A 23,813-nucleotide genomic window follows, 5' to 3' on the forward strand; every position below is an offset into this window, starting at 1 on the left:
AGGCAGTTTTGCTGTGGAATATCTTGAGAAAGCGTTTGCACCAACCTGAGCTTAAAGGCCAAAACATGTATTTGCAGTGCCTGCTCCTAACTCCAAATCAAACCAAGGTCGCGATTCAGCAAAGCACTTAAACACACAGGCTCTGCACAAAGCCCTTACATCAATGAGACTTAATCACATGCTTAAAAGTTAAACACAAATCTAGGCCCCAAGTCAGGAAAGCACACAGGCACGTACTTACTTCCATCCGATTCAGGGTAGCACCAAAAGACATCTTATTTAAGCATGTGCATACGTCCATCTTGGGCAAGCACTTAAAGTTAAGTGTGTGCTCAAGTACGTTCCCGAACTGGGTACCAAGTTCTTTGCTGAATGAGGTCCCAAAATGACTGCAGCAACAAAGTATTTTGATATTTTTAGCCCTCATCCTTACCAGTGCACCCAGTCTATTCTGTGTCTTACACAACGAGTAAGATCTTTGGAGAAGGACTGGCAGTATCTTGGCTTTCGATGGTGAAGGATGCAGTAGTAACGCAGCTATAATTATTCGGAGACAGCCAAAACTGAAAGTAAAAACAAACCCTTGGTCTCTGAGTTCTGGCTTTGGACTGGTTCTTACAGTAATTTCCAGCTTGTTTTAGCTCTGCCCTGGACTCTAGAGGCAGCCCGGGAAATGGGAGTCTTGAACCTCTGTCACTCCTAATACCGTAGTGTAGACACAAGTCCTCTAGAGGCTCGGTGTGGTATTTTAGGAGCAGTCAAATTGTGGGCTCAAAATAACGCCAAGGGTCCATTTAAAAAAAGATGATTGTAATAAAACGACATTGATTTTCCAGATATTGACTGGAGGTTTAAAAACCCCGCACAGCCTTTAGCTATAGGACTGCTCAGAATCCTTGGTAAACACCTGTCTGAACACGCAGCATGCCACAGGCCAGATGCTCAGCTGGTGTGAATCAACACCGCTTCACTGAAGTCAATGGAGCTATGCTGATTTGCACCACGTGTAGATCTCATCCTATAAACTTCATTATACTTGGACTAAGCCATATATAATTTTGGGTGCATTCAATTGTTACTATAATTTCTTGAGTTTGAAAGAGAAACTTTCGAGTGGAGGCGTTGGGTAATGATAAAGCAAAGTATCATATAAGTCACCGGTATAACTGCTCAGCATGTGGTAACTGAATAAATATACACTGTGCTCTCATGTGTCTTCTTTTCCGATTAGACTTGTCTTACCGCTGCTATTAAATATAAAGTCGCCTTATTTATTTTTATGCTCTGCACCTCTTCTCTTTATTTGACAGAGTAATTGCTATCTACAGGCAGGAGATTTCTATGTTCAATTGAATGGAAAAGCTGAGGTACCTGGGTGGGATTTCTGGGTGATAAAATGTTCAGTAATGTGCTGTGTATGGCACTGGGATTGTATGTTGGATAGTGATTAGCTATTTATAACCTGTAGTCTCCGTGCTATAGATTAAGGATAAAATTATCGGATGTGATTAGTTCTTTTGAGTGTGTCTGGTTTTTGGATGTCCATGTGGGAGTGCCTTATATTTACAGAAGGCAGGCACCTTTCAGAAAGGCAGGCCACATTGAGGCACCTAGAGTCACTAGTCAGTTTTGAAAATCTTGACCCGAAATCCTTTTTCGTTCTTATTTCTATACACTGGTAAAATGAGTTGCGTTGAGATATATAATGATCAGAGCATTGCCTTGTGCCGTGATGTATAAATTAACATTTGTCCAGGACTCTGAACATATAAAGCACTATATTAATGTGCTACCGCTGGGCCAATATTGCAAAGAAGTTTCAGAGACGATTCAATGCTAATTTTTAAGGGAGTTCATTTAGATCACGGGTTTCGCTTCTCTCAACATTAGTGGTATGCACTGAAGAGCTCCAGTATCAACAACTGAAGTCGTCGGGTTTACAATGGTGTAAAACCAGTGTGAGATTTAAGCCGGCCTTCTCGTCAAGACTCACATCTCTGTATCAGTGGTTCTCCGCCTGCGGGCCGCTAGCGACCCAATCGGCACACAGCTGCGGCCCATGTGACATCCTCAGGGCCATACAGGTAGTATATATATTGTGTGGATACAGCCCAAATAACACACAGAGAGCTGCAAATGCGGCCCACGGTGGTAAACAGGTTGAGAATCATGAGAATCATAGATTGCACACAACAGTTGCCTGCATAATTACCCATCATTTAGAATCATAGAATCAAAGGCTTAGAAGGACGGCAAGGATCACCTAGTCTAACCCACTGCCAAGATGCAGGGTTGGGTGCTTACAGATCCATCTGTCCTCTTACTCACACATTGGCTTACTCAGACCCCCCTGCTTACCAGTCCACCCAGCTGCCCCGCCCCTGGCATGCAAAAGTCCTAATGGGACAAACTAATGTTTTTTAAAAACCAGGAATATCATGGAAAGCACGAGCCTCATGAGAGCGATCACACAACCTTACTGATGGCAAATACATGGCGTATGCCAGGAGTCTCTTTTCTTCTGCTAGGTGCAGATCGCTACAGTGGTGACACACCATTTTCCCACGTCCCTCAGGACACATCACATTGTGCATTTGCTGCTGTGGAAAGACTATTTGGTGCTAACTGCCACAAATTTCCTTGTGCAGTGTCATTCCCCTGACATTAATCCCTACAGCTGCAAACAGACCTAAGAATTAAAACAAACAGCCCCATACAGCTGCTGTACACGTCCCACTCCAAAACCACACAGTGAAAGAAACTTCTCTTACAATTACCCCACTGCTGCGTGGTGCATGAAATGAACATCTTGGAAGTGTGGCATACCGCGTCCACTTCTGTATGAGTGGCAGGACGTGGATCTCATTGTACCTGACGGAAACAAAATGGTGACACCACTGGAGCTACCCCAATTTACACCACAGGACGATGTCTTTGCAGAAATTCTACCTGGTTTATTTTCAGAGCCTCACGATTATGTAGTGAAATCAATGGAGCTATATCAAATTTACCCAGCTGGCAATCTGGCCTGTAGTCTATACAAACTGCACCTGCATATAAATATACTTCTACCACCTTGTCTTTTTTTCAGAGCACCCTTACACCTTACAAATAAACCCTGTTCCCTGTATTGCAGAGACTGTAAACACATATTTACTGAATAGCTACAGTAATTGTAGTACTTGGACAGATACCAAATAACTGGAAATTGTAATCAGCTGAAGCAGAAGCTAAATAGTAGCTAAAGCGATAAATAATAGTGTGACAGGGTCAGACCGGATGGCTACCGGAGAGTTCTAGAAGGCCAATATTTCAGCCCCAGGCTCAGCAAGTCCCTTTCCCCCGGTATCTGAGCAGGGTTTACTCCAGGTTAATTAACACACCTGGAGCCAATCAAGGCCCCGCCCAGGACTTGTGAAAAGCCTCCCCTCCGGAGAAAGGGTGCGGCTGGAGTTGTGGGAGTGAGGTGAGCTACCAGAGTGTGCGAGCAGGCAAGACGCTGTCAGAAACCAGGAGGGTTTAGGAGAAGGAGCAGGACGCTGGCTGGAGAGAACCCTGCAGTACAAAGACTGGGGCAGGGAAAAACCCTGCCGAAGAGGGCAAAGGACCTTTCCCAGGCCTGAGGGAAAAGACCCTGCCAGAAGCGGAAGCTAGAACTGGACATTTGGTTGGGCACTACCACGCCCAGTGGGGCTGTCAGGGGTTAAGAGCCTCCCCTGGCAAGGAGGCCAGGAAGGGCCCCTGTCCGAGCAGGGTAAGGACATTAAGTCAAGGGGCAGGGGAAAGTAACGCAGGGAAGCCAGCAGCTTTCCTGAAGCCACAGCACAAAGCTGCTACTTGTAGGGTCCCTGGGTTGGGGCCCGGAGTCAAGGGTGGGACCGACCCTCCCCCCCGCCAGCCATTCACTGGAGGGGCAGGAGCCCCAGCAAAGAGCCAAGGGTCTCTGAGAACCAGAGACAGGACCAGGACCCAGCAGGGAGCAGCCATCTTAGAGTGGCTGTATTACCCTCCCCCACCACTAGAGGGTGGAAGAGCACTTAGGGGCGAAGCAGTTCCCCGACCTACCGCTAGAAGGAAGCGCTGGACCCACCGAGGTCGAGGAAGAGCTTTGTCACAGTAGTGACCCTAATATCTGTCATCGACAATCAAACCCAGAACCTCACAAAACCGGACACGTCGCTTCGCTGTCACTTTTCTTTAAGGTTTGTTACTATGTTAATGCATTACGAAGACGCACTGCAGACAAAACATCGACTTTTGGCTGAGCACCTTTATGGGAGCTTCTGCCCATTTCTAAGCAGGATAATTCCCTTGCTCACTTTCTGGAAAGAGGCAACGACACTTTTATCTTGGGGGGGAAATTTTTTTTTTTTCCAGTCTAAAATTAGTCTGTTCTTTAATGTGTCCAAAATCAGAGGCCATTTTTGAAAACTTGTGGCCAGCTGTCTTGCCTTAAGCTCAAAGAAAGTCACTGGCCACGAATAAAACCTAAGCCTCTCAACTTGGACGCCAGCATCCATCCACTGGACGACACTATCTCTAGCTCCAGCTCTGAGAAGGTCTGACACGAGCTGGCCATTACGAAGAGAGGAAAGGAAGCAGCCAGTGCGGTAGGAAGGGACTAGAAGGGAATAAATCTCTTCATAATTTCCCCTCTTCACAACTCCTGACTTCTGTTGGGCCTGCAGAAGGGAAGAGAAAAGCTGAGTGAATCAGCCAGTCCACACAGCTACCACACAGAGAGAGAGGCAGTGTCTTTTAGCTTCTTGCAAAGACAGAATCCATCACCATCTGATAATGTGACATGGTGCATAGAAATCGACAGAGATTCTAGCCAGCAATCTGTCGCAGATTTATTGACCAATCAGTCATCTGTTAGTGTCTTCAGAAACGCAACACAATAAACAGCAGCCGCTACACAATCAATGCAATAAAAAGCTTCTTGCCGGTCACACTCAATCAACGCTATCATCTACCATTAGCGAACTGAAGAGAAAAGGAGTCAGGGCTTATTTCCCCTCCACATTATTATGTAGCTAAAGGCTGAAACTTGTGATAACACTGGGTACAAAGCCCTCCTTATTACAAGATTTCCTGCTGATTACGATTTCTAAACATTGCATTATGGGGGAAAAAAAACAAACAAAAACAGAGATGAAAAACGTCACCTGGGCGTGGGCACTGGATCACTGGCAGATGCACCGCATATAAATCTATGCCAAGCTCCAATCCATGTTTTCATTCCCAGAGAACTCAGCTCATAAACCAGATCACAAGAGACACAACAAGAGCTTTCATGGGACAGAAGACAGGAATGCTAGGCCTGGCTATCATGGAGTCCATGAAGTTGAGTATTGTCTTCTTGGGAGAGTTTTCAGTCCATTTCCTACAATGAGGCAAATGAGAACCTTTTCCACTCACTGGAAACAGGAAATTGGCTCCTTTTCCAGAGAGATGTCTGTAAATTAAAAAAGGAATAAGAGGGAGCTGGAAAAACTACAGGCAAGCAGCAAAACAGTGCTCTGGGGCTTTTCAACTGCTTTGTCAGAATGTAAAATTAGGGCTTAACTGCCGTCAAGGCTGAAAAGACTTCAGTTTTGTTTTTACATTCCCAGTGCATATTCTGCCCCTTTTTGCTGGATCTTGCCAAAGAAAGAGGACTAAGTGCGGAAGAGGGACAGGGAAATAACGGGCGTTTGGGGCTACATAGCCATTCTGATTATTATTATCATTAATTATGAGAAGTGCATCAAGCCCAAGATGGTATCCACGTCCATAAACCTGACCAACTTCTCTCTTCTGATTCCTAAATTCAGGGAAGTGTTTCAGCGTGTGCCTGGGTCCCAGTGACTTCATCTTACAGCTAAGCACGTGCTTACGTGCTTTCCTGAAGAGGCATGCTTTAGACTCTTCGGCTGAAGCCCTGGGTATGTTCTGAGAAAGGATTGCAAACAGCATCTTGGAGTAACAAGGTCATTGCCAAGTCACATGGAAGCTTGTTTCAGAAAATGTACGACACAAGTATGTTAGGTCCATTATAATAATTATATTAATTTACATAACACTAATACTAACCAGTCTGGGTCCATTGCCCTACATGCTGAATGTAGGCAGAGTAGTAGATAGCCTCTGCTCTGAAGTGCTTACAAGCTAAATAGACAAGACAAACAAAGGGGAGGATTATACCCCCATTGTACAGGCGGGAAGCTGAGGCAGAGATTAAGTGATTTGCCAAAGGTCACACGGGGAGTCTGTGGCAAAGTAGGGAATCAAACCCACATCCTGTCAATCCCAGCACAGTTCCTGAATCAAAAACCCAGCCTTGATCTTTCCAGGATCTTCAGGAGGGGTCAAAGAAATGGTTACATAGGCCCCATTCTTGCGCAACTATAAATATTGCTGACACATCAACCTAGGTACAAAAGTTGAGAGTCAGCGTCACCAGTATTCTCTAGCTGCTTTGTGCCACTCTGGTTAAATCTAGCTAATGGGGGCTTTGTGACAGCACAAATTGCACTAGTGAATCTGCTCCCAGAGCTATCCCTCTAGCTCTCTGCATCGATATCCTTATATATCGACATAGAACACTGGCAATTTCAAGGCCTGATTCACCACCATGACATGCCAGCTTGTCATTTCAATGGAGTGACAGCAGTCTAAAATCAGAGTCATGCAGTGGTGCCACAGTTTTTTATTGACAACAATTAGTATGCAAGTCAAATCTGTGTTCTAGGGCTGCTTCTGCAGGTCCTTAAAAACTGTTCCCAAGTGCAGGGCCTACTGGCTCAAAGGAATCGATGCCAACAGCAACTGGTAGACTAAGCCATGACTGTCTTAACACAGGCTGCTTGGAGTGAGAAGGGGTGAGAGGAAAGCAATGTGGTCTCATTAGCCTACAGCTGACTTGAGTGAGCAGTGTGCAGAGGTCAAGAGGTAAGGGGGAGGAGGAAAGTGGGGAAATAGGAAGAATGCCTTGGCCGAGCTGATCTCCTAGCATATGTTACTAGGACAGCAGAATGGCGGGACGAAATATTCACTGGCCAGCTGCTCAGGTTTATGGAGTTGCTCATTTAGCTCCGACTACAAGGAATTGATGTTGTGCTTGGAACAATATCATCGTAAAAGAGAGGTACAAACGTCCTTGCAGTGCTTTCAAAAGCTACATCCATCCTCAGAGAGAGAAACCCTGAAACACATGCAGTGTTCACTTCATCTAAGGTCTGATTTAAATTCTTATTAACTCTCTTTGAAGCACACCAAAAGCTCTTATTAGCTATAATATCAGGGGTACAGAGGGATTTCATCACAGCAGAATCTAGGATCTAAGCACGGGATGGAACACAGCGGTAGCTACACACTCAAGAGCAATGGCTTAAATTCAGCCTCTAATTGCTAAAGCAACCTTACGCTTTCATTAATTTGCACACCCTATACAATCCTGCAGCAGAGACCCGTGACAAGAAGAAAAAAATTATACGCTGAAGGGTCAGCCTGTTGAAAAAGGACTCATGGAACTGAATGCCAAGGTTTTGAACACAGGGACCTTCAGCCAGTGCAAACAGCATGGTTCCGCCGCTGTTCACAGAGCTCCAGCCAGTTGCAGCATCTGAGGATTTGGCCCATGATTTTTGAGGACTGCTCAAAGCAGACTTCAATACGTGATTCCTCTGCTTCTCAAATGCAAGAGTCAGCCTCAGATGAGAACAGGCACCGTGTTTAAGAATCAGACTGGGAACTCCACAGCAGGCACTCAAAAACTCGAGCCAGGTTCTCCACCCAAGTAAATCATTTTTGCTGCATTTGCTTCAATGAAGCTCTGCCACTTTACACCAGCCGAGGATCTGAGCTCTTATCTCTGAGCTATGGCTAACATAGCGCAGGCCCCACACCACTGCAGGCTGTAGGAGAGTAAAGAGTTAAACGCTGGACAAATGGTCAGGCCTAAGTTACAGGAAACGGGGTCAAGAAAAAGAAAGAACTTGAGTAAAGCCAATGCAGTTTTACTAGCATCAGTGGGAATCGGGTCCAATGCCTCTATATAGGCGTGGCAGAATCTGATTTGTATTTTTTTACAATTTTGATGAATAATAGTGATAATCATTTTAAAACATTTTCCCCTATTTTTAATCTATTAAAAGTTTCCCAATTGTGCAAAATTATGGATGGGTCAGACAATGGAGGGGTCAAACAACAATGATTTAATGACAGCAGATGCTGAATTTCAAAAAGTTAAAAGCTTTATAACCATTAAAACACAAAAATCGTCAACATCACATGTCAAAATATACAACATAAATATCCTTAAATCAAACTCTAATGAGTTTTCAAGCAGCATTTTTCTTACTTTTCCTATCTGTAAATTATTATTGGTGGAAATATTTTTTCATCAGTTTGTGTCTGTACAGTGAAATTGACATTTACCAACATTTATGAATAAAAATCTAATCCTTCCAAGCCTAATTATATATTCCATTGCCCAGGAAGCTTAGTATCTTTCCCTCATGATGTCTACATAATAGAAATCATGTAGATCCTTCACTATAATTGGAATTTAAATATGTAAGCCTCAGTGTTACCTGCATTGTGTTTGTCAGGGATTAATTATATTAGTCTGGTCTGGGTTAACTACTTGCCTTATTCACATAGTTCTTCCTCTGCATGAGTGCAAAGATGAGCTGGACTGTTAGTAAGGCAATCTAACAATCCGAATAATGCAAAGAAAAAATGAAAGTCCTAAGTACAGGAGAAGGCTTAGCCATCATCAAAAATCAAACTTGGAACAAAACTGTTGTCCATTTTATGTTTATAACAACACTGCAATTCGTTGGCTTTAGCAGTGTAGTGACAAGGGAGTGAGCCTCATTTTTACATGATTCCCTTCGAGAAAAAGGCATTTTTAAAAGGCACATGCTCGAAAGGCAGCCGTTACCCAGTTTGCAAATGACTTTTAAAAAAAAAAAAAGGCTCACATGTGAATAGCTACCGTGTTCTGTCAAATGTCACGCTTCTTCAGATTCTGAGAAAAAAGATGCAAATATTTCAGAATGGTTTGTTATATCTAGAAAGCATATGCCCTGTAAGAAAGTTCAGAGCCTCTGAAGACTAGTCCTTTCTTTTTTTTTTCCCCCTCGAACAACCCTCTTCTTTGGTTAAACGATTAACCACATGTGGTTAATGTCATGGAAATACAGTACAAATTTTCATCTATGCACAACTGAGATTTCAAACAGAGGGGTGTAAAGGGCAGGAGCTTTGCAGAATGGAGGACTATAAATTAATAAACGAGACAATCTCTCTAAAATATGACCCTTCTAACCGTGGGGGATTGGTTTTTATTGAGGAGTGAGAAGAAAGAGCACAGAACAGATGTGTAATCTCCTGGGGACTGCGTTCCTGGCTGAACTCCACAGGCGTACACACTCTTTGTTTGCTTTCACGGAGCACCTTGTGAAGCTTAAATATAAACAACATTTTTTTCACTTTAACATCTTTTACTTAATACCCTGTGCCATGTTTACACTGCATGCTAAATGTTCTGCTCTCTCATCCTTGGAATACAGAGAATCAAAGGACACAGTGCTACCTGCTGCAGCTTCCAATATAAAGACAGGACGTCTCATTCACCTCCCACTTAGACTGGTGGAAAACTAGTGTATCTCCTTTGACTTCAACTGAGTTATTCCTGATTTACACTGCCGTAAGTGTGAGACGGATCAGGCTCATGGGATCCCCACTTACAGAAATGGCTGAAAATCATTTTCCATTAAAAACAAGGAACTTGGACCAGATTTTTAAAGGTATCTAGATGTCTAAAGATGCAGCTAGGCATCTAGAGTGAGATTTTCCAGAGTGCATAGGCACCTGTCTGCACCTTTAGACACCTGAATAGGGTGACCAGATGTCCCGATTTTATAGGGAGAGTCCTGATATTTGGGGCTTTTTCTTATCTAGGCACCCATTACTCCCCACCGCCTGTACCAATTTTTCACACTGGCTCTCTGATCACCCTGCACCTGAAGATCTTTTGAAATCTGGTCCTAGATCCACATCTGGTCCTATCCTCAGTATAGCTCCACTTCTTTTAGGAATCAGTGCCACTGATGTCAGAGGAGCTGTATTGATTTACACCATTTGAAGATATGGCCTGGAGTCCAATTTCATTTGCAAGTATTTGGGAGGACTTATACTAGCATCAAAAACAGCACAAAGTCCCCCAGACTGTGCTATAAAACTTGATGTATTAAATTGGCATTGATTCATTAGCTATTCCTGAGTGCATACTATTCTGTTAACTGCAGCATAGCTGGAACAAAACCACCTCAAACCATATTCAACAGCCACTTAAGCAGAGCAAGACTAAAGATCATCAGCGAGCGGCCAGATCACCAGCTAATATAAACTGGCCTAACTCCACTGACCTCAATAAAACTTTGGCCTTTCTTTGACTTCCAAGGATTTGCTCTCATTTGCATCAGCTGAGTATCTGCCGCCAGGAATGAGAAAGAAAAACAAAGGGATGGGGAGTGAAGTTAGCCATTGGAAAGCAAGAAACAAGAGGCGGTGGTGGCCAGAGATGCTGCTGACAAGTGATGCAGAAAGTGATGCACTGGGATTCTAGTAAAATGCTCAGGCGCGGGAAAGTGCCCGGTTTTCAACAGCAAAGCTGAGCAATTCCAGCCACTCTTGTTTCAGCAGCAAATACTTTAATTGGCAAATGCGAAAAAAAGCCTTGTTTGCATAGCAACTCCTCAGATCTTTCCCATCGGCATCATATGTTAAAGGAATCCCTCTAGAGCAGGCGACAATACATTGACTATGTCACAAGAACATGGTTTCCTACAAAAGCTTCTTTCTCCAGCAGATGACATAAAGCTAGGCCAGGCAAGTAAGTTAATTAATTAATAATACTGCCTTCCATTCAGTGCCTTGACTCTGCTGCCTGCTCAGACTCTTACTGTCCCCGAAGGCAGATACTAGCGTGTAGGCAGCATTATTCACTTTCTATTTTGTACAGATGTGCGGAGCAGCAGGCACAAAATTCAGTTCATCATAACTTTCATTTCATGACTCATAAAAGATTATATCTTCCCTGCATCACTTGCCTCATCTGTTCAAACATCATCCTGGATCAACAGATATGCAGATCACACATTAGTCAATTAGCCACTCATTACTGACAGCCTATTAAAGATTAGAGTGTCACTTGTGGGGGTCCTTGTTTTGCTTCTGTGAGCCATTAAAATTGTCCCCACCTGAGATCCCCAGACGATGCCGTGGCAAAGATTCACCATCAGACACGAGGGCTACCACTAACATGTTTGGGAAGATGAAATTCTCTCCTGGGCAGATCACCAGTACAAAGCCCATCACCACTTAAAATCCAACTTGAAACCTATAACTTAGGGCCCAATCCAACTTCTATTGAAATCAGTGGGAGTCTTTTCACTGAGTATACAGGAATTGGATCGGTCTCCTAATCTGCTCTGTGTTTTCAGAGTCATGAGTGGAAAATTGCAAAAGCAATTTTAAACAGTCAGTTGTGAAAAAATGACAGCCCATCCTTCCTGATGCTTCACCCCCCTCAACCTCAGAGAAAGAAGGATGTTATCCCTTGTTCCATTAAATTCGAGCCTGGATCTAAATTCAGAGCCCTTGTTCAGTTTTCTTGGGAAAACTGTTCCAATCAGCTATGCAGAGAAAATGAGATTCTAAGAGCCAATTGCAGAAATCTCTGGGTAGGTTATAACGCCAGATCGCAACACTGGCTCAAATTCTGAATTCAGTGGTACTGCTCGCAAGACATGGTGTCATTCAGCACCAGTCAGGGTAGAAACATTTGGTTCATCCAGGTGCAAGGGCTCACTCACCAGGTCTATCTCACCTGTGAGAGATGCTACATGGAACACCTGACTGACACCATCATCAGAAAACACCAGGGAGGGTGAATAACTATTTCAGCTAAAGAACAGTGTTGGCAGAAGAACAAATGGGGATAAACTAACCATGAGAAAATTAGACTGGAAATCAGAAGAAGGTTTCTAACCAGCAGAGGAGTGAGGTTCTGGAACGGGCCTCCCCCTAACAGGAGGCGTGAGGGTAAGAAACCTAACTGTTTTTAAGATGGAGTGTGACGGGGCATATCAGCCACTCACTGGGACAGCAAGGGTTAAAGATTCATTGCAGGCTGACGAAGCCACGCCCCCCGTCTTTGCTGGGCATGCTCAGCTGGGAAGGGGAGGTATAAAAGCCAGTCACCCAGCTCAGTTGGGGTGGACGACTAACCAGGAAGGAAGCACTCCACTGGCTCTCTCCAGGTGACCGCTGCCGATGCCAGGAACAGAGCCAGAGGCTGCCAGGCCCCAACCGGAGCCCAAACTGCTAGGCAAGCCCCAAAGAAGGACCAAGCTGTTGGGGGCCACAAGGACAGGGGACCCCACAGACCTCGGAGGACCGTGGAATGCTGCTGACAGCAACAGGGTAGGAAGTAGCCCAGGGGGCCTGAGGGGTGCAAGAGGGGGAGCAACAGAGTCACTCTCAGTGTGTTTTGGGTGGAGCCCTGCTGACGCGGTGACCAACACCCCCGACACCGACAGGGCCCTAGGCTGGGGCCCAGAGGAGCAGGTCACTGACTCTGCCCATTAGGAATGCTGCCCTGACAAGGTTACCCTATGGACTCTAACCATTAGGACACTCTGCCTGACAAGGAGGCTGTGTTACTGACTCCGATCATTTGGCTAAGCTGCCCTGGTGAGGAGGCCTTTTTACTGACTCCAGTTATTAGGCCACATGACCCTGATTACAGGGCCACCCTGCTAACTTGAAGCACCCTGCTGCCGGCCCAGAAGAGGACCCCGGTGTAAACCCATGGCCTTTTCCCCTCCTCCCATGCGTACATGACCCGACGCCCATGCCAGGGCATAGCAGCCCCGCGACATGGAGCTTGATAAATTTATGATCAGAATGATATGCCAGGGTTGCCTGTGATAGCTGGGACTGGACTGCATGACCAGGAGGTCCCTCCCAATCATCTGGTCTTATGTTCTTATAGGAAGGATCTTCTGACACCAAGTCATGTCCGGAGGAAAGAGATGATGGAGACAGAGTGAGAAGATAAGACCATATTCCTGATTTGTTGCACATTATCGTGTTTGTGAATAAGCCATAGAATATGATCCAGGTGCCAGTGTGTTTGTGCTGCAAGTGACTCATCAGATATTTCAATAATCTCCTGCGGCAGTTTCCTGCATGCTATGTCAGGGTAGCTGAATCCATTAATTGGAACAAAAGATGAAAAACAAATCTCTAAGTTGCACTAATGTGGGCTGTAACGGAGCATTTGCGACGCGGGCTAACAAATAACAGGCTTTTCTACCCTGTGAATTACACTCCCGGCAACAGCATTCCTACCTGATAAACCCCAAGCAACCAGAATACAACCCTGCAAGCAACACTGACACAAATCAACATAAAACAAGAAAATCTAAAAGCACAAAAACACAACCCCAAGCAGAGTTTCTGGCCCAAAAAGGAAGATGTGCCAATGACCCCACTAGGGACTTAGCTATTGCTGTTGATTTTACTTGGAAGGTGCCCAGATACTACGGTGATGGGCAGCAGGATAAAATTCTTCAACAGAAATAACCATGCCACTGTATTTTCAGTGACTATCTCAGAAAACTGGTAAACAACCTGAGCAAACATCTGTTTTGGCATTCTTTACTGTGTGTGTCATAGCCTTCCCCCAGCCTGTGTCCATCTTGTCTATTTAGACATTAAGTTCTTCAGCACAGGGGCCATCTACTACTCCATTTGTACAGCTCCTAGCACAATGGGCCCCCATACTTGGTTGGCCCTTGGGCACTGCTGTAATAAACATGATCAATAATAACAACAACAAGCATTATACTCTCACATTTCCCACTGAGATTAAGAGGAGTTTTAGATGTGCAAGGAATGTAGGATTCAGATCCATGTTGTGGTTTCAACTTTGACAGAACAAGTTTGTCTGCAGCGAGCAGCAATTTTTTAAGTCCATTTTTAAGATTAGGATGCTTCAGACCATAACTCTGTTTTCATTCATGTTTCCATGAAAGCCTTTTCAACCGCTGCTGTGGAAAACAGGACAGTTAAGAAAAGGATTTCTCTCTTTAGCAGCGTGTATTTTTCAAAATTGCTGCGCTCTGAAATATCTGTGGTTAAATGTGCTCCAATGCAGCTAATGTTTTGAAATAATTGTCTGAGAGAACGATACATTCAACACACTTTCACTGGATGGTGAAAAACTGGGTCACTTGTCAAAGAGCAGTATAGAAGGAGTTGATTGATCTTATTCCTACTTAAAGCACACTGAATTTAACCGTGGTTGCATGGCAGCCCCATAGATATACACATATTGCTTCCAAGGCATTCTCAGTTCATCGTAAGAGTTAACCAAGGACCTCACTCATCTTCTATTAAAATTAATGATAAAAATGTAGAGCAAAGTGCATTTTGCATGTAACCATTTTGTAATTACGCAAGTAGGCAATCTCTGTCATTCCTTCTTGCAAGCTTCAAGCAGGCATCAGAGCCCATCATCCTGCTCTCGCATAGCAAAACGACTGAACAAATAGGAACAATATTTCTCCGTCTTTGAAACTAGCTCTTGTAGCCAGACGGGGTTGCATTTAAGGGCCTGATGCTGTGAGGGTCCCCTGAAAGGGACAAGCGGAAGCCACTTGCTACCTTCTCAGAGGCCCACAGCCCCTGGCAGGATCAGACCTAAGACAATGGCTATACTGCAGCCGGGAGGTGTAATTCCCAGCTTGGGAAAGCATACATGCGTTAATTCGGCTCGAGCTAGTACCCTGAAAAGAGCAGTGGGGTTGCGGAGACGTGGGCAGCAGCTCGGGAGAGCCATCTGAGTACAAGCCACTCAGATCCTAGGAACATACTCAGGGGGCTACCCCAGCCGCACTGCACACTCGCTGGAACAAAGCATATACACCTCCCAGCTGCAGCACCGGTGTGCTCTATGCATAAATAGTTGATGTTATTGATTTATTTTGATGTATGAAATCTCAAAGGCACCGACCCATGCTCTGGCTTCTCTGTCGTAAATTCAATTACACAGCCATACCCCATTCAAATGTCAGCTAACGGACTACCCCTCCTGGCCTCACACATCCCCAGCAGAAAATAACAGGAAACCCCTCTCCGTCACAGCAGGCACCCCTTCAAAGACCAGCAGAAGCGTAAGATGACACAGGGGAAAGCACGACTCAACATTCTGATCTAATTCTCCAGATGAGAAAATGTGGATGAGAAATGATAACTTCAAACGGCACTAAAATCTAGTTGCGTGCCCGCGTGCGGCATTGAAGGAAAGATAGTGCAGATCAAGAATTCTCCACAGGGGTTTTATTTGAAAAGGACAGTAGAATGAAGACACACCAGAAAAAGGGGAAAGCCCAGCCTCATCCCGAGAACAAAGGCCACAAAGCATTTGTCTGTGTGCTTAACTTTAAAATCAGCCGGACTACTCATGCTTAAACTGAAGCATGTGCTTAAGCACTTTGCTGGAGCGGAGCTGAAAAGCACCAGAAGATAAAGGATTAACTGGGACAGGCTGACAGCCAAAACATTATGAAAATACCTCTTACCCATGATGCTCCATTGTTTTGGAGACATTTACATGCATGATTGGGGGGGGGAGAGGGGGTCAGCTCCCCTGCTACTGTGTATCAGCAGAGCTCCATTGACTTCAAAGGAGATGTATCGATTTGGTCTGGCCCCCAAAGGGTCCTTCATGTGAAAATAGGATGCTCTTGATAAATTCATAAACAAACATTCTCCTTGGCGGGAAACACCCATTTCTGTCACCCATGGCTGTAAAACATAGCACAACACTCACAGTAGGTGAGGGCTCATGCCATGTTAACACACTGATGGACAACACCAAGCACAGGAGTGTCATTAGTAGGTCAGTATGTTAGTCAAGCTGTGATATGCAGCATCAAGATGATACAGACACCAACAGTTCAGTGTGAAAACTGCTACCTGCTATCAAGAATACTCAAGTTTTATTTTATTTAATGTTGATGGATAATATCGATGTTTACTTTTAAAAATAGGAAAAAATGCCTAAAGATTTAAATTTCCACAGTGGTGGGAAATTGGGAGGGGGGCACATCAGACAATGGAGAAGTCGGACAATGATGATTTAATGATAGTAGATGTTGAGATTCAACAAGTTAAAGCTTTATAACCATTAAAACACACACACACACACACTGTCAACATCACATGTCAAAATATACAATGTAAATATCCCTAAAAATTCTAAGAAGTTCTCAGGCACCAGTTTTCTTACTTTGCCTATCTGTACATTTGTATTAGTATCGACAGAAATGTTTTTGTCGGTTTGTGTGTGGATGGTGAAATCGATGTTTACTGACATTCGCCAATAAAAATCTAATCCTTCCAAACCTAATAACCTTGTTCTTTAAAAGTAGCCATTGCATCACAGCTGTAGCAACACTGCAGCTCTTTAAATGCCAGAAGAACAACCCTCTTTCAAACACACGTACAATATTGTCCAGTGTAGCTCAAACCTTTCATTCCTTTTCCAGTCGGAATCACACAGCTGTCAAGCGAAATGACAGCCTGTCAGTATGGAGAACACTTCCCCCGCCCCCCAGCATGCCCGGTTTACACCAAGCACTGAATTACAGCATGGCAATCCTGGTGTATTCTCCACAGGGCTGTTTGCCTCCATACGTTGTGTCAAAACACAACATGAATAAATTAAGATGTTCCTGGAAAGTATTTCATTAGTGGTTGGGAGAGATGGGCACATATTTCACATCACAAATTTCCCACCTGCTCCTCCCACTGTGCCCCGCCCCGCAGCTCTGAGTTTATTAGAGAGGAGCAATTATTTCGATGTTAGTCTAAAGAACGAGGCTGCGCTTCCACGTTTCTTCAAAATACACATTTCATTGAGCCCTGTCTGACTACATCTAAGTCACTTCTGCTCTAGTTACCTTAGACGAGAGGTCACCAACATGCATCTGAGCAGGTGTGGCATGGTATTTACCAGAGCTGTTTTTACCAGGTAAAATCTGGGTTTTTATCACCCCAGGAAAAACTAATTAGTCCCCGTTTCAGGCATTTTCAGTTTTAAAAACTGGTTTGTTAATGCACGCCACATTACACTTAGTTACCTATTCAAATCGTGGTGACATGAGGCTGTAGATGTAGAGATTAATTTACAGTTGTACAAAGAAAAAGGTAATCTGCAGTGGGCGTAATACTAATAAATGCGACTATAATACTGAACGTCAGAATACCTGTGTACCTTCTGGTTTGGTATTTTCTCTAGGAAGTTGTACGTCATGACGTTAATGATCTGGAGGATGGGGTAGATTGCACCCTCAGCAAGTTTGCGGACGACACTAAGCTGGGGGGAGTGGTAGATACCCTGCAAGGTAGGGATAGGATACAGAGTGACCTAAACAAACTGGAGGATTGGGCCAAAAGAAATCTAATGAGGTTCAACAAAGAAAAGTGCAGAGTCCTCCACTTAGGAAGAAAGAATCCCATGCACAGTTATAGACTGGGGACCGACGAGCTGGGCAGCAGCTCTGCAGAAAAGGACCTGGGGGTAACAGTGGATAAAAAGCTGGATATGAGTCAGCAGTGTGCCCTGGTTGGCAAGAAGGCCAATGGCATATTGGGCTGCATTAGGAGGGGCATTGCTAGCAGGTCACGGGAAGTGATTATTCCCCTCTATTCGGCATTGGTGAGGCCGCATTTAGAATATTGTGTCCAGTTTTGGGCCCCCCAATACAAAAAGGATGTGGACAAGTTGGAGAGAGTCCAGCGGAGGGCAACAAAAATGATTAGGGGGCTGGAGCACAGGACTTATGAGGAGAGGCTGAGGGAACTGGGCTTGTTTAGTCTGCAAAAGAGAAGAGTGAGGGGGATTTGATAGCGGCCTTTAACTACCTGAAAGGAGGTTCTAGGGAGGATGGGGCTAGGCTGTTCTCGGTGGTGGCAAATGACAGAACAAGGAGCAACGGTCTCAAGTTGCAGGGAGGGAGGTCTAGGTTGGACATTAGGAAAAAGTTTTTTACTAGGAGGGTGGTGAAGCACTGGAATGGGTTACCTAGGGAGGTGGTGGAATCTCCATCCTTAGAGGTTTTTAAGCTGCGGCTTGACAAAGCCCTGGTTGGGATGATATAGCAGAGGTTAGTCCTGCTTTGAGCAGGGGGTTGGACTAGATGACCTCCTGAGGTCCCTTCCAACTCTAATATTCTATGATTCTATGATTCTATGACTCAGATTTCAGTTTTCAATATCATATAAACAACAGTCAAAAACATTTGATTACATGAAAACGACAATAATGCAGAGTTGTGGGCTTGAAGCCTTAAGCAACCAGAAACATGCAGAGTCGCAGACTACCAGTCCAGGTCCCTTTGGCCACGCAAGATTCTGTAGCAGAAGGCCAACTTTGAGGTAGTGGATAGACCAAGCCTGTTCCTCAGTTTTGAATCGATGTATCCAACGTTTGAAAAGACTCGTGCTCTGCCTACTGAATTTGCTGGACACTGATGCAATCGCACCACCAGTTTTATGAAGCCAGATGGAATATCAGCATTCTTCAAATTTTTCCACCGTGTTACAGGGGAAACTTTTTCCTTGATAGTGGATGAAAACATTGATTTTTGTGTATGGAGTTTCTTCTACTTTCAATGCAAGTAAATATGACAGAAAGTCGGGATTTTTGCTGAGCAACCACTGCCTGGCAATTTCTTCTTGTTCATCTGACAATTTCTTTCCTGCCTATTTTGGGTGAAGGAAGTTGGCCAACATGTGTACAGGAGTAATGGCCTCAAGAAATCTGTTTTGTGCTTTTGCTTTGTGTGATGCAAGATCTTCGTTTATCAGTAGATCCAACCATACTTCGCATGCAACGGCAATTGCTGTCCCTTTGGAGTGTGTCAAGTGCCACTGCAACTGATTTCAACTGACTGATCAAATTATTTGCTTCTTGATAAATCCCTTGATTATTAATTATACTGATCACTTTATCTTCAAGTTCTGCCTCATGATCATGCACAATCCTGAGATTGGGGCCAATTTTTAGCATATGTCTCCAGGCATGTTATTTGACTGTTCCATCGTGTGTCACCGGGGATTTGGGGATTTACAGAGCCTTGGCATTCTTTTAACCAGGCGCCGGGCTGATGGTGGTTACGAAAATACTTTTGTAAATCTACATGTGTCATCAAAGCAGTTGGGGTAAGGTCTCGTCCAAGTAGATTGAGCCAATGTGATGCACCTCCATACGTAACCAAAGCGTCTTCATCTTGTTCCAAATCACTTCTCATACTTTGCATCATTTTCTCATTGTCTGTCAGGTAGCTCTTCACTACACAACCGGACAGTTCGTTTGCTAATGCTTTGGCTTCTCTTGCCAGTGTAGCACAGTACTGTCCAGTCTTCTTATTGCTTTCAATATCAGCTGCTGATACATAAAGCAAAGTTTTCCCTATCTGCACACTGTTAACTATCACTGGGTCATTGTGCACATTACTCCAGCCATCTTGTATTAACGTAACTGCTTTCCCATGTAATTCATTGCGTGCTTCCACCTTCAAGCCATCAGTAACTGCGTCTAACGGTTCACCTGCCACCTGCTTTCAACTGGGTGCTTTGTAGCCTGGCCTTCGGCAGCAGGTCATTGCTTGAAAAGTTGGATGCTCAATCACAGAAAAGGGAATATTACAGCCATAAAAAAATTCTGCAATTTCAAATCTATCTTTTGTTTCAGTTCCGAAGTTGCTACAAACATATCCCTTGGTGGCTGAAAAACCACGACACTTCCTCCTCGCTGCCTTTGGCCAACCTGGATCTGGCTTTCTTTTGATGTGCTTGGGAATGGCAGAGCAGTATCATCAGTCCCTTTGTCCTCAGAGGCTGATGCTAAGACTCGCCTATGTTTAGCTAAAGTCGGTGGATCTGGGGTCTCTCTGTTCTTTCCACTGCATTTTGCAAAACATTTCCTCATACGGTCCGCCTTGCCACTCTTTCTTTGCAATTTCTGCATCTAAGACTCTCTGTACCACCTACATCAACTTTCTCAAAATAACCATGAATTGGGTCAAGCGGTCTTCCACCTTTGCTCATCTTGAAATATTTCGACTTGAGTCACCGTCCCTGCTGAGTTCAGTTGCCGCGCTTGCACTCCAGCCAACCAGGTTGAGAGACGGAGTATTGGACTGGACAGGAAGCTTGGCAGTTTACCTCAAAGAGAAACTTCTGAATTGGGGAAGCCCTTTTCTTTGTTTACTAAACAAAGGTAATTTTCACTGCTAACATAAAAGGGGATTTCCCAGTTTCAGAAGTTTCTCTTTGAGGTAGCCAAGACAATAGTACATACACAGCTGTTGGGTGAGGCTCTTTTTTTGTTTTGTTTTCTTTTCTTTCATTAGAGTTAAGCAGACCATATTATGGCAAATCTAGGATCAGATTGTTAAATATTTTCCAGTCATTTTCATTACAGTATTCTAATAAAACCCCCGTTTCCAGGTTGAAACCGGTATCTACCATCTCCCTGTTCTCAACTAGTTCTTCCCGGGGAAATTGCCAACCCTGCATCTGAGTCCTGGATTAAAAACGGATTTCTCTGGGAGGGAGGAGTGGCGAGAATTGCAGCCCCCTCCAGTTATTCTGCTTCATTACATTCCTTTGGCAAGGAAGGTGCATTACAAAGTGAAAGGACGCAAGAAGGCGGCTGATCAGTATTCAGGAAAGCATGCAGCAGTGGAGCTGCCCACCCACTCCCAACCTTCCTCCTCCTCCTCCCCCGTCCCCTCACTGCCTCCAGATGACTCAGGGCGCAGAGCTGCACACAGCCCTCACCGAGCCCTTCCTCAGCAATGCTGCGCCAAACCCAGGCCCTCAGTGCCCGCATCGCTCACCCTTTGCAAACCATCCCACCCAGCGGCCTGTCCTCGGAGAAGAAGCACCCACCCCACCCTAGGCCAGCTCCTGCAGTCCTTACCCCCGTCCTTAGCCAAAACCCTTGCTGAATTCCAGGGGAGTCTGGGGAAGGACTAATGACTGCAGGCATTGCCAACCTGGTTGCTTATGGAGGACACACAAGAAGGGCATTGGGGTGCACCCTGCCATCTTCTGCCCATTTCAGAAGGGAAAAGGCCCCGGGCTCATCAGGGTGGCCGGCTGCAAACAAACACCAGCACTTGAGCTTGCAAGAGAGAAGGGCCTCCGAGCCCACACATTTCAGGATTGCCAACCTTGCATTTTAGTTTTTACTGACATGCAGATCTGAAGTTGATTTTTTTTTTACCGACAGGGTAAACTTTGTACTGACATCACTCCAAATGCCACAAGCAACACAAGAACGTCCCAAAGGTGTGCCCTCGCCCGCCACGTTCTGCACACAGGAGTTATGCAATTGTTTTAGGGGCAGCTAAGTGACCGATCGGGTTCTTTGGGCGGGTGCAATGACAGAAAACAGGAGACGGATCAAGTCGCGGTCGGGCATTGCTTTGCGATACAAGACGTGATGCGGAAGGACGACACGAAAGACAAAAATACGTTTGACTTCTACCCCGTTTCACCCACATTTTCACACTTGTTTACGGCCGGCGTGAAAATCGTCCCTTTCTCTACCGACTGTCCGTGAATTTAGGGATGATGGGCGACTAGACGCCCGGCGGGAGGGGGATGGACGGGCGCTACAGAGCAGCCCCGGGGAGGGAAGGGGGACGGAGGGACAGGCAGAGCGACCGGGCGGGGAGGGAGACAGACAGACAGACAGGCGCTTTGCAAAGCGCATCCCTCACCTTGTGCAGCTTCCACATGGCGCCCAGGGCCTTGACCTCGTGGCTGGCGTGCTTGCCCTCCTCCAAGCACTGGTAGCAGACCGGCCCCTTGCACTGCACGCAGTACATGCTGTGGTTCTCCAGCTCGTGGTCGGTGCAGGTGGAGATCTTGCGGGGGCTGAGCCGGCGGCTGACCCGGCCCTGGGCCGGCGGCACCAGGCGGTGCTTGGCCAGCGGGCCGCGGGGCGGGTGGCAGCGCAGGCGGCAGGGCTCGCAGTAGAAGACGTCGCACTGCTCGCACATGGCCGTGGCCTCCTTGGGCGCCTTCTCGCACAGCTGGCAGCGCAGGGCGGCGGCTTTGCTCTGCTGGTAGCGCTCGATCACCCCTTCCAGCACCCGGTTCTTGGGGAAGCCGCGCAGCCCCCGCTCGTCCAGGATCAGGCTGCGGTGGCAGAGCGGGCAGGTCAGGCAGGCGTTGCGGGGCACCGGGGCCAGCAGGGCGGCCGGCGGCAGGTGGGGCGGCGGCGGGGCGGCCGGCGGGAAGACCCGCACCCCGTTGGGGGATTTCTGGCAGGGGGTGGTGGGGGCGCTGGCGAAGCCGCCGTAGGAGCCGTAGCCGCTGTCCGCCTCGCTGTAGAGGCTCAGCTTGTCCAGGTCCAGGTAGTCGTAGTCGGAGACGCCGCAGCCCGAGGCCCGGCGGCTCTGCGGCGACTCGGCCTCCGGCGTCTGCACCAGGATGTTGCGGGCGCAGGCCTGGCAGAGGCTGTGGGAGCAGGGCAGGATGAGCGGCTCCCGGTAGAAGGAGCCGCAGACGGGGCATTTCAGCTCCTCTTCCATCTCTTCCATAGGGGCGGCCAGCCCGGTGCACGGCGCTGCGCTCCGCCGGCTGCAGCAGCAGCAGCAGCAGCAGCTCTGCAAGCGCCTGGCCCGCCGCGCGCGCGCCGCCTGCCGGCTCCGCCGAGCGCCCGCGCCGTTCTAGCGGCCCCGCCGCCCCGCGCCGCCCAGCGCCCGCGCCGCCCGCCCCGCCCCAGCCGCCCCATTGGCCGCCGACGGCCGCCGGCAGCACCATTGGCTCGGCCCGCCCGGCTGGCTCCGCCCCTGCAGACGGCTGCGGGCGGGGCGGGGGAAGGAGCAGAGCAGCACAGGGGAAGGTGCCCCCCCCCAATCCCATCGTCTGCAGCCCCTGTAGGGTTTGGGGGGGCAGAGAGCGAGGGGACACATGGGGATGGGGGGTGACAGGCGCCTGTATCAGACAAAGCATGGACTGTCCCTCTACAATCAGGACATCGGGGCACCCCAGGCAGGGCAGCGCCCGGCACAATTCGGCCACTGGCTCAGCTGGGCCCCCAGGTGCCCTGGTAATAGTAATAATTAACCCCCCTCCCACCCGGAATTCAGCATGCCGCTGCCTGGTCTGCTCCCCACCCCTGTGCCCAGGTCCTGCCCTGCGCCTTCTGCCGGGCAAGCGGGGCCCTCGAGTCTTTAGCCAGGCCCCTGGGCTCCGCAGCTGCCTAGGGCAGGAGGCCGGAGGTTCTGCAGCGGCCGCCCCGGCCCTCTTTGCAAACGGAGCCTTGTTCCTGAATGAACGATTGCCGGGAATGGTCCAACCGCGGCGCTGTCCTCTGGGCTCCTCGCACCTGAGATTAAAACTCCACGCGTTGTACGGCGCCCTGCATTTGTAGTGTTCGTTGTGCAGCAGAACGGTCCATTGAAAATGCACAGCTGTGTCGCAGAGAGGGTCACGGGAAAGCGGGAGGTGTTGGCAGCCGGGGAGGGAATCGCTAGGGATTTTGACAGCGAGGGCGGCGCACCCTTGGGGTTGTGGGAAAAGCTGGAGTTTAAATGATTGCCCATAAAATCATTAACGCTGCTGACATTGCTGACTTGGTCAGGTACATGGGCTAACCCCCCATTGAGCTGAAGGGGGCCGTTCACGCCTCCGAGAGAGATTATTTCAGGCTCTGTGAAGACACAGGC

General features: G+C 46.9%; 1 protein-coding gene and 1 long non-coding RNA gene across 2 annotated transcripts in view; one reads left to right on the forward strand and one right to left on the reverse strand.

Annotated features, from left to right (window-relative positions):
- TRIM9 (tripartite motif containing 9) overlaps nt 1-22,732 on the reverse strand; it is a 120,106-nt gene extending 97,374 nt beyond the window's left edge. The window contains exon 1 of the mRNA XM_067554761.1: nt 21,858-22,732. Within this exon, the coding sequence (XP_067410862.1) occupies nt 21,858-22,682 (825 nt within the window). The 5' untranslated portion in view covers nt 22,683-22,732. The remainder of the gene's footprint in view (nt 1-21,857) is intronic.
- Nucleotides 12,290-14,842, forward strand: LOC137157699 (uncharacterized). The gene is made up of 2 exons (XR_010921198.1): nt 12,290-12,477; nt 13,049-14,842. It is a non-coding gene; the product is annotated as an uncharacterized lncRNA (long non-coding RNA).
- Nucleotides 22,733-23,813: the final 1,081 nt, after the last annotated feature.

This window comes from Emydura macquarii, unplaced genomic scaffold (assembly GCF_026122565.2).
Source record: "Emydura macquarii macquarii isolate MOO-44397 ecotype Brisbane River unplaced genomic scaffold, CSIRO-AGI_Emac_v2 contig_1551, whole genome shotgun sequence".
Taxonomy (NCBI): domain Eukaryota; kingdom Metazoa; phylum Chordata; order Testudines; family Chelidae; genus Emydura; species Emydura macquarii.